The following is a 15,356-nucleotide window of genomic DNA, read 5'->3' on the forward strand; positions in this document are numbered from 1 at the left end:
GAACATTTTCACGCGTTTCGGGCTTTATCGTATGTTTAACATGGGACTGTTGAATCGTCCAAATACAGAAAATACAGGATTTTTTGTACGCGCGTACGTCCGAATACAGAAAATACAAGATTTTTTGTACGCGCGTGCGTCCAAATACAGAAAATACAGGATTTTTGTACGCACGTGCATCCAAATACCGTAATATATTGTACGGTCACGTGTTGCAAATGAACGTTTGCGATTGGATAGATAAAATAGGTATAGAATAAGTACAGTTATTTGATGCTTGTCTTCAAATAGATGACTTTATCCGGAGTCTTAGATGGGAGACAACTCTTCGGGGCATATTGGTTTGGCCAGCCACGCTACTTGATATCATCAGCTATACGTCATCAATGATAGCACGCGATAACTTTCTTTTTGAATTGGATTTCAGCGAAACAGGTCACGTTTTGTTATAGTTTTAACAAAACTTTTAAAAGACAACCTATATTGTAATTTTACAAGCGATTGTGGAACCGGGAGTCTCCGTGGCAAACTACTTGCCCTTTTATCGATGTGAGTTCGAGCCTTACTCTATGCGTTGAATTCTTCATGTGAGGAAGCCATCTAGCTGGCTTACGGAACGCCGGTGGTTTTACCCAAGTGACCGTCCGTGAAATAATACACGGTGGGGCTCTTGGGTGTCTTCCTTCACCATCTGAAGCTGGAAAGTTGCCATATGACCCGTCGGTGTAACGTAAGCTACCCACTCCAACCCCCACCCCCTCCCCGTCATACACTGATCTATATTTGCTAGAACTGTGAGTAAACAGAATTTCATTTTTTCCCTTTTATGCAAGAAAAAAGGGGATCTGAATACTCGCTAAATAAATAAAATAATTTAATGAATATTTGCTAGTTTCGTTTTGCTCAGTGTCAATAAAAAATAAATATAAAAAATATAATAATAAATTCTTGTAACAGCTAGTCAGTAAATTATACAAATGCTTTAAGTACTGTGCGCAAAATTTCTATTTTTATCATAAAGTGAAGTACACCCTCGTAACCCTCTTTAACGTATTTGATTTTTTTTTTTTTTTTTTTTTTTTTTTTTTTTTTTTTGATTTTTTTTTTTTTTTTTTGAGTTAACATCGCACCGACACATGATAGGTCATATGACGACTTTCCAGCTTCGATGGTAAATGAATTGAGTTTAATATGTGGTAACTAGGTCCTAACACAAAGGAAATCCATACTCTAGATTAATCAAGTGTGCCGTGTTCATAATATGAAATATTTAGCTTATACGGCCTTCTAACATTTCGTAATGATATAACTGGAAGTTAGAGAGAGAAAAAATTTAATTACAAAAGCGGTATGACCGTTTTACTCAAAATGCAGAATTCTGCCATGGAGAAGACTGTGCTTTTATTAATCATTTTAAATGTTGTTGGAATTGATTGTTCCGTTTCTCAGGGTGTTGTAGAAAGAATTAGAGATTTGGCAAATAGAGTCGATTCCGGACCAGTTCTAAAAGATGAAGATTACGCTGCCGTCATTGAGAAACTGGGTGAAATCGATAAAACATTGAACGTGTCTCTTGGACAGAGAGATGGCCATGTTGGTGTGACTCGAAAAACAGATGAAGTGGACCTGACAGCAGCAGAACATTTAGGAAAAGAGTTCAAGAAAGTTAAATCAGCTTCTGGTGGTGAAATGTCAGAAATAGCAAAATTCCTTGAAGAATTTACGAAAATCGAAGAAGACTTGACTTCAATAAAACAATACATGGAAAAATACCATATGATATGTTTAAACAATACTGATCAGCTGGATGCGCGTATAGAAGAACTATATGAGGTTATTGAAAGTGTCAGAAAGGAAATAATTCAGAAACAGGTATCTTTGCTTTCTGAGCTGAATAAAACGTCTAGACTTGAGAGGCAAGAATTTAATGCTATAGCAGAACAAATGGCAAAGCATGTGCGACATATTGCTGAACTATCTGGTAAGAAGGATAAAACTAAGCAATCGGAAATAAACACCACACATTCCGAAAACAGTGATACGTTAGTAAACAAACCTACCGTTCAAATTGAACAAATGAATCTTTACACATCTTGCAAACATGCAAAAATTGCCGGAAGTTTAAGAAACGGCGTCTATAAGCTACGAAGTGGACTCGAGGTCGTCTGTGACCAGACCACAGACGGAGGGGGGTGGACCGTGTTCCAGAGAAGAAAGAATGGTGAGGTCGACTTCTATCGTGACTGGGCTGAATATAAAAATGGTTTTGGTGATCTTAATGGTGAATTCTGGTTAGGGAACAAATATCTGAATAATATCACAGGAAGAGGTGATCACGGGCTGAGAATTGATATGGAAGATTTTGACGGAAATAAGGCATATACTAAATACAGTAAGTTCAAGGTATACCCGGAAGAAGACATGTACAAACTGCATGTGAGCGGATACAGCGGAAATGCCGGAAATTCCCTTAAGTATCACAACAAAATGGCGTTTACAACGTTCGATGATGACAACGATAATTACAAATTTGGAAATTGTGCTAGACAACACCGTGGTGCCTGGTGGTACGACTATTGTTACTATTCGAACCTCAATGGCCAATATTTTAATAAATTTCTTGAGCCAATTAACGTAGGAATCATATGGTTAGACTGGAAACAAGTAACTTTAAAAAGTACAGAAATGAAATTTCGTTAAAGGTATATTATGCCTATATTCAAAATCTGCAAATATGAACAAAATTACTGCAAAGTAACTGTGTAAACATTAACTTTAAAAAGTACAGAAATGAAATTTCGTTAAAGGTATATTATGCCTATATTCAAAATCTGCAAATATGAACAAAATTACTGCAAAGTAATTGTGTAAACATTAACTTTAAAAAGTACAGAAATGAAATTTCGTTAAAGGTATATTATGCCTATATTCAAAATCTGCAAATATGAACAAAATTACTGCAAAGTAACTGTGTAAACATTAACTTTAAAAAGTACAGAAATGAAATTTCGTTAAAGGTATATTATGCCTATATTCAAAATTTGCAAATATGAACAAAATTACTGCAAAGTAACTGTGTAAACATTAACTTTAAAAAGTACAGAAATGAAATTTCGTTAAAGGTATATTATGCCTATATTCAAAATTTGCAAATATGAACAAAATTACTGCAAAGTAACTGTGTAAACATTAACTTTAAAAAGTACAGAAATGAAATTTCGTTAAAGGTATATTATGCCTATATTCAAAATCTGCAAATATGAACAAAATTACTGCAAAGTAACTGTGTAAACATTAACTTTAAAAAGTACAGAAATGAAATTTCGTTAAAGGTATATTATGCCTATATTCAAAATCTGCAAATATGAACAAAATTACTGCAAAGTAACTGTGTAAACATTAACTTTAAAAAGTACAGAAATGAAATTTCGTTAAAGGTATATTTTGCCTATATTCAAAATTTGCAAATATGAACAAAATTACTGCAAAGTAACTGTGTAAACATTAACTTTAAAAAGTACAGAAATGAAATTTCGTTAAAGGTATATTATGCCTATATTCAAAATCTGCAAATATGAACAAAATTACTGCAAAGTAACTGTGTAAACATTAACTTTAAAAAGTACAGAAATGAAATTTCGTTAAAGGTATATTTTGCCTATATTCAAAATTTGCAAATATGAACAAAATTACTGCAAAGTAACTGTGTAAACATTAACTTTAAAAAGTACAGAAATGAAATTTCGTTAAAGGTATATTATGCCTATATTCAAAATATGCAAATATGAACAAAATTACTGCAAAGTAACTGTGTAAACATTAACTTTAAAAAGTACAGAAATGAAATTTCGTTAGAGGTATATTATGTCTATATTCAAAATTTGCAAATATGAACAAAATTACTGCAAAGTAACTGTGTAAACATTAACTTTAAAAAGTACAGAAATGAAATTTCGTTAAAGGTTTATTATGCCTATATTCAAAATTAGCAAATATGAACAAAATTACTGCAAAGTAACTGTGTAAACATTAACTTTAAAAAGTACAGAAATGAAATTTCGTTTAAGGTATATTATGCCTATATTCAAAATTTGCAAATATGAACAAAATTACTGCAAAGTAACTGTGTAAACATAAAATAAACAAATTCGTCCGTGTGTGTAGATTGTGATTTATTTAAAATTCTTCACACTATTAAACGCGTATTAAATATGTTATGCACTAAAAGTTAGAAGTTCAGCTAATTAATACAGTACGTCCCAAGTTGAATATACATATTTGCGGGGATGTTCGAGGTTTAAAATCTCAATCTAATAATAAGATATTTTAATGAAAGGTGAAAAAGCCTTTCTTTAAGCTAGAAAGTATTTTTAAATTTTTTATTGTTGGCCAGTTAAGGTAGTGAACCCGTCATGACAAACGGCAAATTACGTTTTCTCCTTTTGCGATTTCGGCATTACTCGGATTTTACGGAAAGTCAAACGCGCGTTGAGGTTACATTCTACCAATTCAATTCCTTATTTATTTCATATTAATAACAAAACATTCAGACCTCATTTTCAGCACTTTAGAACATTTCAATGATATGAAAACCATATATGGTCATTTAGTATAACATGTTTTCTTATCAAAAATAGAAAAATATTGACATGTTATGTTGTATATAAGAAAATTAATCTGTTCTGAAAAACATCACCCTCTAAAAATGCCCCCATGAAAACAGCCGTTTAGCAATTACGCATAGGTAGACATTTTTCGCAAAGAATAAAACTTATTCCAGGAAATTTACAATGAAAATGATCTAGATCTATTCTCAATACAATAAGCAATAAACATAAGCCAAAAATTTAACTCTCACCTCCTCATGTCACTCATTATACCAGATTTCATTCATAGTATGGAACTACATTTTGGACTACTTTACATGTAACACTGAGTAGTCACTTCCGGTTTGGTGTAATCCGTCCTTGAGCTTTAATTACGTCCAAAGTATGCCGAATTGCCCGAACGATAATACGTTAATACACGGAAATTGCCGAATGTCATTACAGGCCCATTACCTTAATAACGCGATGTTTAAATAAAGGCTTTTAAAAAAAGAACGAGTGTGTATATATAGCGTCATTTTCGTACACATGTATGTATAAATCAGTTGCAATAACTTGTAGCCCAACCCATTTGCTTTTGTTACTTATTATGTATATGTGCTATGTATTATGTGTTCAGAAGCAATAAAATATGATTAAATTAACCACTAGACTGATAACAAAGATATTTCTTTTTTTTTGCCAAACTTCATTTTATGGAGACAAAAGCTAGTCTGTTATAGAGATTTAGAGATGGGGTATAGACTGGCTCAATTCACTACGTTATATAAAATATATATAAAAGATATATATCATTGTCTAGGAGCTAGTCTACCACTTTATCACTTTAGATATATTAGGCATGTTTTTTTAAACCCTTAGTCAAATCATTTTGAAAATTTATTCAAATGTATTTTACACCCAGTAAGTGATGACTAGATCAGAAAATGAATATTTGCTTCGATGATTTTCCGATTGTGAATCGAAACATCATTTCTGGGTTGATGCGTTTATAGAATATTTGCAACACTAGTTGTTCTAGTAATGAAGTAAAATGAGCCGCACCATAAGAAAACCAACATAGTGCGTTTCCGACCAGCATGGATCCAGACCAGCCTGCGCATTCGCGCAGTCTGTTCAGGATCCAAGATGTTCGCTTTTAAAACCTATTGCAATTAGAGAAACCGTTAGTGAACAGCATGGATCCTGACCAGACAGCGCGGATGTTGGTTTTCACATGACGCGGCTCATGCCAACTTTATATGTCTCCGTATCATCGTGCTGCTTTAAGTAAATTTCCTTTACGTATCGGAATCGGACGTTATGAAGGTCCGGAAGTAATTGACCGGAAATGTCCGTTTCGTGACAATGTTGAAGACGAGAGACATTCCATGCTCGATTGTTATCTTAATGATGATTTAATTAAGATTGTCATTATTTGATCAAATTGTAAGTGTAAATTATGACTTTCTTTCTATGTTTTAAAATACATCAATTCGTCAACTCAGTGCAAAAAAGTGGATAACTCCATTGACTTAAAGAAGGACTTATTCACTTTTTGCGCTAAGGCGAGGAATTCGTTCTTCTATTCACAACCTCATAGATGATTAGAAATTGCGCCAAAACCTGCTGCAGTATTTTAAGTCGGCGGCTATATTATATCAATTTTGTATGTAATGCTTTTTCCTTTCCTTTCGATATGCATTCATTTTATATGCTTCTAAGAAGTTGTTGCCAATCAGTTCATCTACGATCTGATCGGGGTGATATTTGATTTTCTAAACTGTTTCTTAAACGCCCAATAGTGCTTAATTTAACATCCAGTGCTTTATCCAAAATATTTAAACTTTATTTTAATGATAGATTAGCAACTGCCCCTTAAGTTTAATATAAAGAGGATATTTGTTTGTTTTGAGTGAGTATGGAATATAGTCTATCTCACTGAGAAGTGAGAAAATTTCAAATATTTTCTCGAGCACACAGCGCGAGTGAAAATATGAAAATTTTCTCACTTCGAGGTGAGATATAATTATTCAGTATTCACGAAAAACAAACAAATTTTCTTTTTATTTTATGTTTTATTACGTTGAGATGTGCATTTTGCAACAAATTTTAATCTCAACGCGGGAAACAGACGCGCGTAAACAGTCATGACGTCAGACGTGTTGTGAGGTTAGAAAGACGCACACAACATAAAGTTCCATTTTATTTTATTTTTTGCTGCATAACGTTATGAAATTTTTATAAAGTAAAATAATTTGAATTGAGAAATATACTATAAAGAACAAAGTGCGACTACGATTTTCATCCTGTTTTAAGCAATTAATTTAAAATTCATACACAATGTATGAGGGGATGGAGCTACATCTCTCACAGTGTGAAAATACAGATTTCATATTTTCACAGTGTGAGTGATGAGATATAAAAATATTTAACTGATAGAATACAATATTTCATTAGTTAGCATAAAATAAATATTATTATGAACGACGGATATCATATCCTATAGGATATTCAAAATGAAAGAAATATAAATGTCTGTAATATTTCTAAGTCAGAATGGTTACATACACGGGTTTGATATGAACATATTTGTGTGTTGTGTATTATTGTATTGCATGTAATTGAGACTATAATAAAGAATAAAATGTAGTATGATTCAAACACTCTTATCTTTACCTGAAAAAAGATACGTACTGCATTTGCGACCAGCATAGATCCAGACCAGTCTGAACATTCGCGCAATCTGGTCAGGATCCATGCAGTTCGCTAATAGTCTCTCTAATTGCAATAGATTTTGAAAGCGAACATCATTGATCCTGACCAGAATGCCCGGATGTGAAGGCTTGTCTGGATCCATGTAGGTCTAAAATGCACTATGTTGGTTTTCTAATGGCGCGGTTCATTTCTTTGTATTTGTCGTGTCTCCGTGTTCTTGTTTCCTTGCTGCGAGTGCAGAAAAACACGACATATCAGTAGGTTATTGTGCTGCGAGTACACAAAAACACGTCATATCAGAGAAGGTTATTGTGCCGCGAGTGCACAAAAACACGACATATCAGTAGGTTATTGTGCTGCGAGTGCACAAAAAAACGAGATATCAGTAGGTTATTGTGCTGCGAATACACAAAAACGCATCATATCAGTAGGTTATTGTGCTGCGAGTGCAGAAAAACACGACTTATCAGCAGGTGATTGCGCTGCGAGTACAGAAAAACGCGTCATATCAGTAGGTTATTGTGCCACAATAATACGTCATATCAGAGTAGGTTATTGTGCTGCGAGTGCACAAAAACACGTCATATCAGAGTAGGTTACTGTGCTGCGAGTGCACAAAAACACGTCATATCAGTAGGTTATTGTGCTGCAAGTGCAGAAAAATGCGTCATATCAGAGTAGGTTATTGTGCTGCGAGTGCACAAAAACACGTCATATCAGAGTAGGTTATTGTGCTGCGAGTGCACAAAAACACGTCATATCAGTAGGTTATTGTGCTGCAAGTGCACAAAAACACGTCATATCAGAGTAGGTTATTGTGCTGCAAGTGCACAAAAACACGTCATATCAGAATGGTTATTGTGCTGCGAGTGCACAAAAACACGTCATATCAGAGTAGGTTATTGTGCTGCAAGTGCAGAAAATCGCGTCATATCAGTAGGTTATTGTTCTGCGAGTGCAGAAAAACGCGACTTATCAGTAGGTGATTGCGCTGCGAGTGCAGAAAAACGCGTCATATCAGTAGGTTATTGTGCCACAATAATACGTCATATCAGAGTAGGTTATTGTGCTGCGAGTGCACAAAAACACGTTATCAGAGTAGGTTACTGTGCTGCGAGTGCACAAAAACACGACATATCAGTACTATGCCCCAACGATAACTTGATATTTACGAAAATGGCTATAAATAGATTAAAATGGAACAAGAGGGAATTCAGCATTTTTCTAGCATGTTACAATCTAAATATTTCGAGATTTTGTACCAGTTACAAATTAGTTCAGTGGTAAAGCATACTGTCCATGTTCATCAGATCTTTTGCCGTGTGGGTTCGAAACTCAGTATTGAGAATTAATTTTTATTTCACTTATAAAAATAAAAAAATTAAGTTTCCTTCATGAGCTCTGTGACAATACGACAGAGACTGAGATAGATACCTAAAGCCGATTTGGCAGATCAGAATAGTTTATTATATATCAACGATGATATTGATTAAATGCATCTACTTAAGCCATGCAAATAATAAACATATTATTTTGTTATATAAAGACATATATACAAATTCAAACCATCAATGAAAGAAACAAAAATAATGAAACAAAAATGAAAACGAATAGAAAAAATATCTGAAAAAAAAAATCCCATAAAAATTCGAACCCACACAACGATTTGTTTATATACAATTGTTGTTTGCAGTTTACCCAACGGAGCTATTTTTCCATATATATAGTTGACATTTAAAATAAAAGATATACTTATATTTAATGTCAAGTAATGGGTAACCATTATGAATTATTATTTCATAAGTTATCATGAAATAGACTCGTCCTCGCGTTTCGGCGGGAATCACGTTATCATTGGGGATTAGTAGGTTATTGTGCTGCGAATTCACAAAAACACGACATATCAGTATGTTACTATGCTGCGAGTGCACAAAAGTAGGACATATCAGTAGGTTACTGTGTGGCGAGGACACAAAAACACGCTGACGTATCAGTAGTTCATTGTTATTTCGTATAACTGCTCTTCGCCCGATTATACAAAGACAAAAAGATTTAGGAAGACGAAGATACAAAAGCGTCACAAACTGCTGACATGTCGTATCTGCATGTGTACAGGGCAGAGAAACAAATACGCGACAAACCAAGGGCTATTCACCCACCTACAAGTATTTGCCAATAATATGTTGTTTTTGTTTATTTTATTTATTATTTTTTTGTTTTGTTTTGTTTGTTGTTTTTTTTTGGGGGGGTGGGGGGTGGGGAGAGTTTGCGCCCGCCTGTAAATTTTTTGTTCTTAGGCTACAATATTTCGTACATTCGGGTCTCCGCCCCGCACTCTGAGACAGCAAGACATGACAAACAACTGAAACTTTCAGTCAATGTTTCGTCTTTTTCTGTCTTCTTTTATTCGTGTCTTCAGGGCGAAGACAAAAACATGAAATGGCAGAAATCAGCTAACACAAGGGATATTTTTTATTATTATTCTTTTTCAAACATTCAACCATATGATTACACTCCATCACACAAGAAAACAAGCTAAAACAAAAACAAAAAAAAACAAAAAACAATAGCGGCGTAAATCAATAAAATATCTTTTCTTTCTTTTAATGACAGGTAAGCTACTTATTATTTATTATGATTTTCCCTTTTTAAATGAATACTAGAGAAACAATTATAAACTTTTGTAGCTTTTTCTTAAATCATAAATGGTCGATGTCTTAAAAAATCATTCAATTGTTCGACTGTTTACCAATGTTGATCTGTCTTTCATGCATGAAGCAAGCATTTCCAAAAGAGTTTACCTGTAACAATAGTAATTCAAATAACAAAAGCTGTGGTGTACCGGTATATACATATCGAGTGTCATTAGAAATGCATATATACATGCTCATATATTTGCAAACTAGTGAATGAAAAAGTCGTTTTCCTATCAGTACTACACATCAATTTCACATATTGTTGACCACGGATAAACAGGCCGATCGCATGCAAAGTCCGACCACTGGTAATCAAATCCTGAATACAGCACTACACAACAGGTACCCGGAAAACTGTTGGGAGCAGGCGACCGGAAGTCCAAGTAATCTGCAGTGACGTCACTTCCGTAGTACTTCCATACATTTTCAACTTCACAGTCGGTCACGCCTATATACCAGCTCCATGTATCTGAAAGAAAAAACTCTCGTCATTTCAGGGCATTACTGAACAAACTCGAACATTTAACCTTTACTCTGCTATATTTCTAAAATAGACTGGTCTATCACTCAATTTCGGCATTACCATTTATTATTCAATTATTAGGGGATGAAAAATCCCCGAGACGGTAACGTCCGTATATAGTTATTCGTCTTTGTTGTCTGCATATACTGGGGCAATTTTTTCGATGTTTTCCGGTTCCGGTTTATATACACACTGCAGACTGGTTGTCTGCATGAACATCCGAGCACTCCGAATCAGTCTCAGAAATTCGTAAACAACGCCAACATGATTCTTTTACTTCTTTTTTTGTAATAAAAAATAGTACATGCAACTGAAAAACACTTTTAAAACAGTAAAGAAGTGTAAAGGCCGTGAAGTTTTTGCGTAGAGGACAAACAAATAAATAAAAAAAACCTGAAGCCAGTGCGAGAACGCGGTGAATGACGTCACCGTCACGGTTTCCCGTAAACTTTGCAAAGTATGATATTCGCTGTAAAAGGTATGATGACACTAAATGTAAACTTCACTGTTAAGAGCGAAGTTTCACTTTCTTTTGAGTGTTGAATATTTCTTTGTAAGTGGGTATATAAAAGATAAATCCCCATGCTAGGCGGTGCCTTAATTCATATTACAGCGTACGGTGCAGACCATACGCGCAGGCTGATCTTGGTCTGCACTGGTCGCGGAGGAAAATTTGCCACCGGCATGCTAAATGTTAATGTTACTTAGAAAAACTAATAACAATGGAATACCTACCAGCATTTGTATCCAGCACTGCAAGTTCTTTGATAAACTCGTTTTCTGCTGCAGATTCTATATACACAGCATGGCCCCCATCAGCTTCGCATTGGCTCTGAATGAAATTTTGTAAGACATGAATGTAGATCTAACAAAAATTGTTTTTTTCAAATGTTATCTCTTCAATTTACTTAACACGGCATCGAAGCCAACACATCTGAAGTGTGTATTAACGTTTTTAAGATCATACAGACACCGGCTTTCAAAACGATAGAACGAAAGGCATCAAATTTTACGGCTACTGTTAAGTCAACTCATTTTGCAATTTTTTTTTCTTTGATTTTTTAAATAGGGGACAACGCTAATAATGTTAAGAAATTCAGTGATAAATATACCTAGCCTATGTAAAACATGAGGGAGAAAATAACACCGCGGTAACGTAAGAGATGCAAAATTACGTTACGAGTTGCAGGGGGTTGAAAAACCACCCACCTATTTAACCTTTCCGAAAAAAAAATGTAGAATACAATGTACAGTATATGTTATATTTATAATAGTTGTTGATATTAACCATTAACAGGTGTCTGAACTTTTCTGTAAAAAGTATAACTATACGCAATTAATTTTATGATAAAAATGTTGACGGATGTGGAAATCAAATCCGTGTTTAATAAAAAATAGACCACTTTGACATAACTATATTACACGTGCGCTATTATTCCCGTTAAATCAACAAGTTGTCCAAGTATATTTTTTTAATGATTCTGCCCCTAAAAGGAAGACTTAGCTGAGCTTTACTCCTAGTTGTTTTACAATACCGTTATTGTTCTCTCTGTATAAATGAAATATTACCGCCCCGTTGAAGAAAGAGCCTTTAACGGTGAGCTTGTAGCAAGACCTCATGAATCCCGTCCAACCTGCGTCACAAGCTGAAAACATAAAACAAAATTGTGTCAAAAATTACAAAAGTACAACAGACTTCTGTTTAATTCAGCACTGTAAAAATTTACGGTTCTGCCAATGTAAAAAGGGAGATTTAAGAGAAGACTACCTGTGGAGGTTTCCGACAAATGTCATAAATATTGTTAAGGTAGTTCTGCACGTTTGATAAACCGGACGTGATGGCGTAACGTCATTTATCCGGAAAACGTAGAATAAAGCCTGGATTCGGCGTACGGAAATGAAAATAATTTTATGATTTAATCGAAACCTGTGAGTAAATTTATTACAATGGCAATATGATATTAAAACATATGACATGTTAAAATATTCAAAAAATGTCTTAAAATTAGCGTGAAATGTTCGGTTCACTTTGATCTTGGTCAAATATCTCAAAAATAAGCACACGGACTTATACATTTTATTTCACCAAATAATAGGCCAGATGTTTATTTACAACTGTGAGAAGTTTCATCAAAATCTACATTATAGAGAAATTTCTTTTTGCGAAAATCTTATGAAAGTTATGATTTCCCCATAGACTCCCATTATAAAATATTGCGTAAGGTCCAAATTTTTCAAATCAGTCTAGCAAAAGATCAAGCACACGACCCTATCTTTTTTATTTGCTGAATTTTCAAGGTATATTTTTAAGTTTTGAAAAATCAGTTTAATCAAATTCTACATTGTAGAAAAGATTTCGATCAAAACGTGCAGAACTACCTTAACATAGGTTTTATGCTATAAGCTTCGTTTCCATGGTTTTATTTGGCCATAAAAGTGTCCATTGAAATTCTGAAACAGCGGTAGTCTGGATTACCTGCCCCTTCACTGTTGTTTGTAGTCTGAATTACCTGCCCTTTCATTGTTGTTTACCTAGTACGACGGGAACCAGACTACTGAAATACATAATACGACGGGAACCAGACTAAAACATCGGTACTTACAAGGATAAAACTGGTAATGCACGTTACCGGAAGAGATGGGTGGCGGGCTCGTGACGTAATAAAACACGTTACATCCGTAACACTTTCTTGCAGTAGAATCATAGAATATTGTTACACAAGAGCATGTATCCAGGCATGCTTTCCCACACTGTAACTTGCTAAGAACGTCAACGGCAAAAAGAATATCTTCGGCGTAACAAGTACGGCCATCCAACGCTGTCTGTCGCCGGAAGTTTGCCATTTGTATTACTTTAGTACCCTCCGTGCATCTTAGCACTTCATAAATTGATGCGTAAATAAACAATTTAACACAAATTTGTCGCCTCCTTTTGTATTCCATAATTTATCTGCTCTTATTTTATCATGTTTTGTTATATATCTGACAAATTATGGCATATTGCATTTTTGAGAGAAAACAATTTAGTAAAATAAGAGCTGAAAGTTTCCTGCGTATTAGAGTGAGAGTTTCCTAAAATGTCTGGTTTAAAATGTTTGAACTATTCACTGAAATACAACCAATGCTAAAGCTGTCAGCGCTCAATATTGGCAGGCAATAAAATCAACCCAAAGACAATATTGATGCGCATAGAACTATTTTATATTCAAAAGAATATTTCAAATGTTTCCGTTTCACATTGTTTGAAGGGACACACAGGCGGAACAGTGGATGGAAATTTAAAATCCTTTTAATTATTGTGGAATCGATGTTTTCTATATTTTCCTAATATGCTTAACCTTTAGCCTGCTGGTGGTAAGTGTTTCTGCCCTCGCGACCAGTGCAGACCAAGATCAGCCTGCATGTCCGTGCAGGCTGATCATGGTCTGCACTATTCGCTATCCAGTCAGTAAATTTTCAGTGAACAACCCTTTGAATAATAAGCGGTACTGCCAAACTGAGTGATGGACCAGTCCATTTTTTGAAATTTAGCATGGTAAAATATAATTCAGGTGGATCGATTACTTCATACTTTGACGATGTAAGTTCGGTTGCTAATTACAGACGTCAGGTTAGCGAAATGAGTGAACATTTTACTATGGAAAAGATAAGATATTTAGAATTTCACGTTGAGATGACTGAACGGACAATTTGTCACGTCTTTTCGCGACTTCGTGTACAGTCATATCAGCATTTAATTCGGTAAAACAGCCTCTTTGTGTTTCCTTTAATTGGCTAAGTAATTACAGTCAAACCTGTGTTAAAGACCCAATCTGAACAGAGACCACGCGGCTCTAAAGACCACGTGTTTTGTTTCCCATTTTAACATCTACGAAGAATTTTATGCTGTGAATAAAGACCACCTTCCAATAAAGACCACATTCAAGCTCTCCGTGAGATTCCGTACTTTCGTCATTAAGTTTGTCCCCGTGAATAACGGGATAATTGGATTTATGATACAGTTTACAGTTAATAAATGGATATTTTCAGCAACTCACTGGATCACATTGTTTTCCCTTTTCACCACAATAACTATCATTAGGAAACTTTCATATAACAGTTACATATGAAATTCGTTTTGGACGGAAACATATATGCGAGAAAATTCTGTCTAATTATGAGCTACCTATTGACTAAGTATACTTTCAATCAATTTCAATTTATTTCACGAAAGGATTGAATATGGAAATAAAAAGTTACAAATATCACTTTACAGCCCCTGTTTTTTCTCTTGTTCAGTTCCTGTGAGTCTTATAGAGATTTTGCATTTCAGTTTTTATAAACTGAGAAAATAAATGAATCTATATAATTATATCTATCTGACGTTCTTAATAGATGGTCAGATTTTGATGAAACTTCACAGAAATGCTCAGTAGGAAGTACTTAGGCGTACTTCCGCCTTGGCTACTTTGTTTAATACAGTTATTAGCACCTGCCGCCCGCCCGCTTAGCTCAGTAGGGAGAGTGTTGGTCTACGGATCGCGGGTCGTGAGTTCGATCCCCGGGCGGGGCGTATGTTCTCCGTGACGATTTGAGAAAAGACATTGTGTCTGACATCATTCGTCCTCCACTTCTGATAATTCATGTGGGGAATCTGGCAGTTACTTGCGGAGAACATGTTTGTACTGGTACAGAATCCAGGAACACTTGTTAGGCTAACTGTCCGCCGTTACATGACTGAAATACGGCGTTAAACCCAAAACAGATAAACATTAGCATTGCCATGAAACTTACATAGCCTTTTACTCTCATTTCATAAAATTGAAGTTTAATAGATAATAGCATGGAATTCAC

At 34.7% G+C, this 15,356-nt stretch overlaps 2 protein-coding genes across 2 annotated transcripts; one reads left to right on the plus strand and one right to left on the minus strand.

The window, feature by feature from the left end:
• The first annotated feature begins 1,209 nt into the window (after window positions 1–1,209).
• Window positions 1,210–7,238, plus strand: LOC123542140 (fibrinogen-like protein 1). Its single transcript, XM_053530823.1, has one exon. The coding sequence runs from the start codon at window positions 1,351–1,353 to the stop codon at window positions 2,698–2,700; it is 1,350 nt and encodes a 449-aa protein (XP_053386798.1). The 5' UTR covers window positions 1,210–1,350; the 3' UTR covers window positions 2,701–7,238.
• A 2,332-nt stretch (window positions 7,239–9,570) lies between these two features.
• LOC123543081 (C-type lectin domain family 6 member A-like) lies at window positions 9,571–13,504 on the minus strand. The gene is made up of 4 exons (XM_045329146.2): window positions 13,127–13,504; window positions 12,093–12,169; window positions 11,259–11,355; window positions 9,571–10,469 (listed from the first exon to the last, which is right to left on the minus strand). The coding sequence occupies exons 1-4, from the start codon at window positions 13,464–13,466 to the stop codon at window positions 10,240–10,242; spliced, it is 744 nt and encodes a 247-aa protein (XP_045185081.2). The 5' UTR covers window positions 13,467–13,504; the 3' UTR covers window positions 9,571–10,239.
• Between the last annotated feature and the right edge of the window lie 1,852 nt (window positions 13,505–15,356).

This window comes from Mercenaria mercenaria, chromosome 19 (assembly GCF_021730395.1).
Source record: "Mercenaria mercenaria strain notata chromosome 19, MADL_Memer_1, whole genome shotgun sequence".
Taxonomy (NCBI): Eukaryota; Metazoa; Mollusca; class Bivalvia; order Venerida; family Veneridae; genus Mercenaria; species Mercenaria mercenaria.

Excerpts from the sequence above, each read along its gene's own strand:
- LOC123543081 (XM_045329146.2), bottom strand. The coding sequence starts at position 13,466 with ATGGAATACAAAAGGAGGCGACAAATTTGTGTTAAATTGTTTATTTAC. Across the intron at positions 12,170-13,126 it reads GCATTACCAGTTTTATCCTT|CTTGTGACGCAGGTTGGACG; the intron begins GTAAGTACCGAT and ends TTATGTTTTCAG. Across the intron at positions 10,470-11,258 it reads AGTGCTGGATACAAATGCTG|ATACATGGAGCTGGTATATA; the intron begins GTAGGTATTCCA and ends TTTTTCTTTCAG.
- LOC123542140 (XM_053530823.1), top strand. The coding sequence starts at position 1,351 with ATGACCGTTTTACTCAAAATGCAGAATTCTGCCATGGAGAAGACTGTG.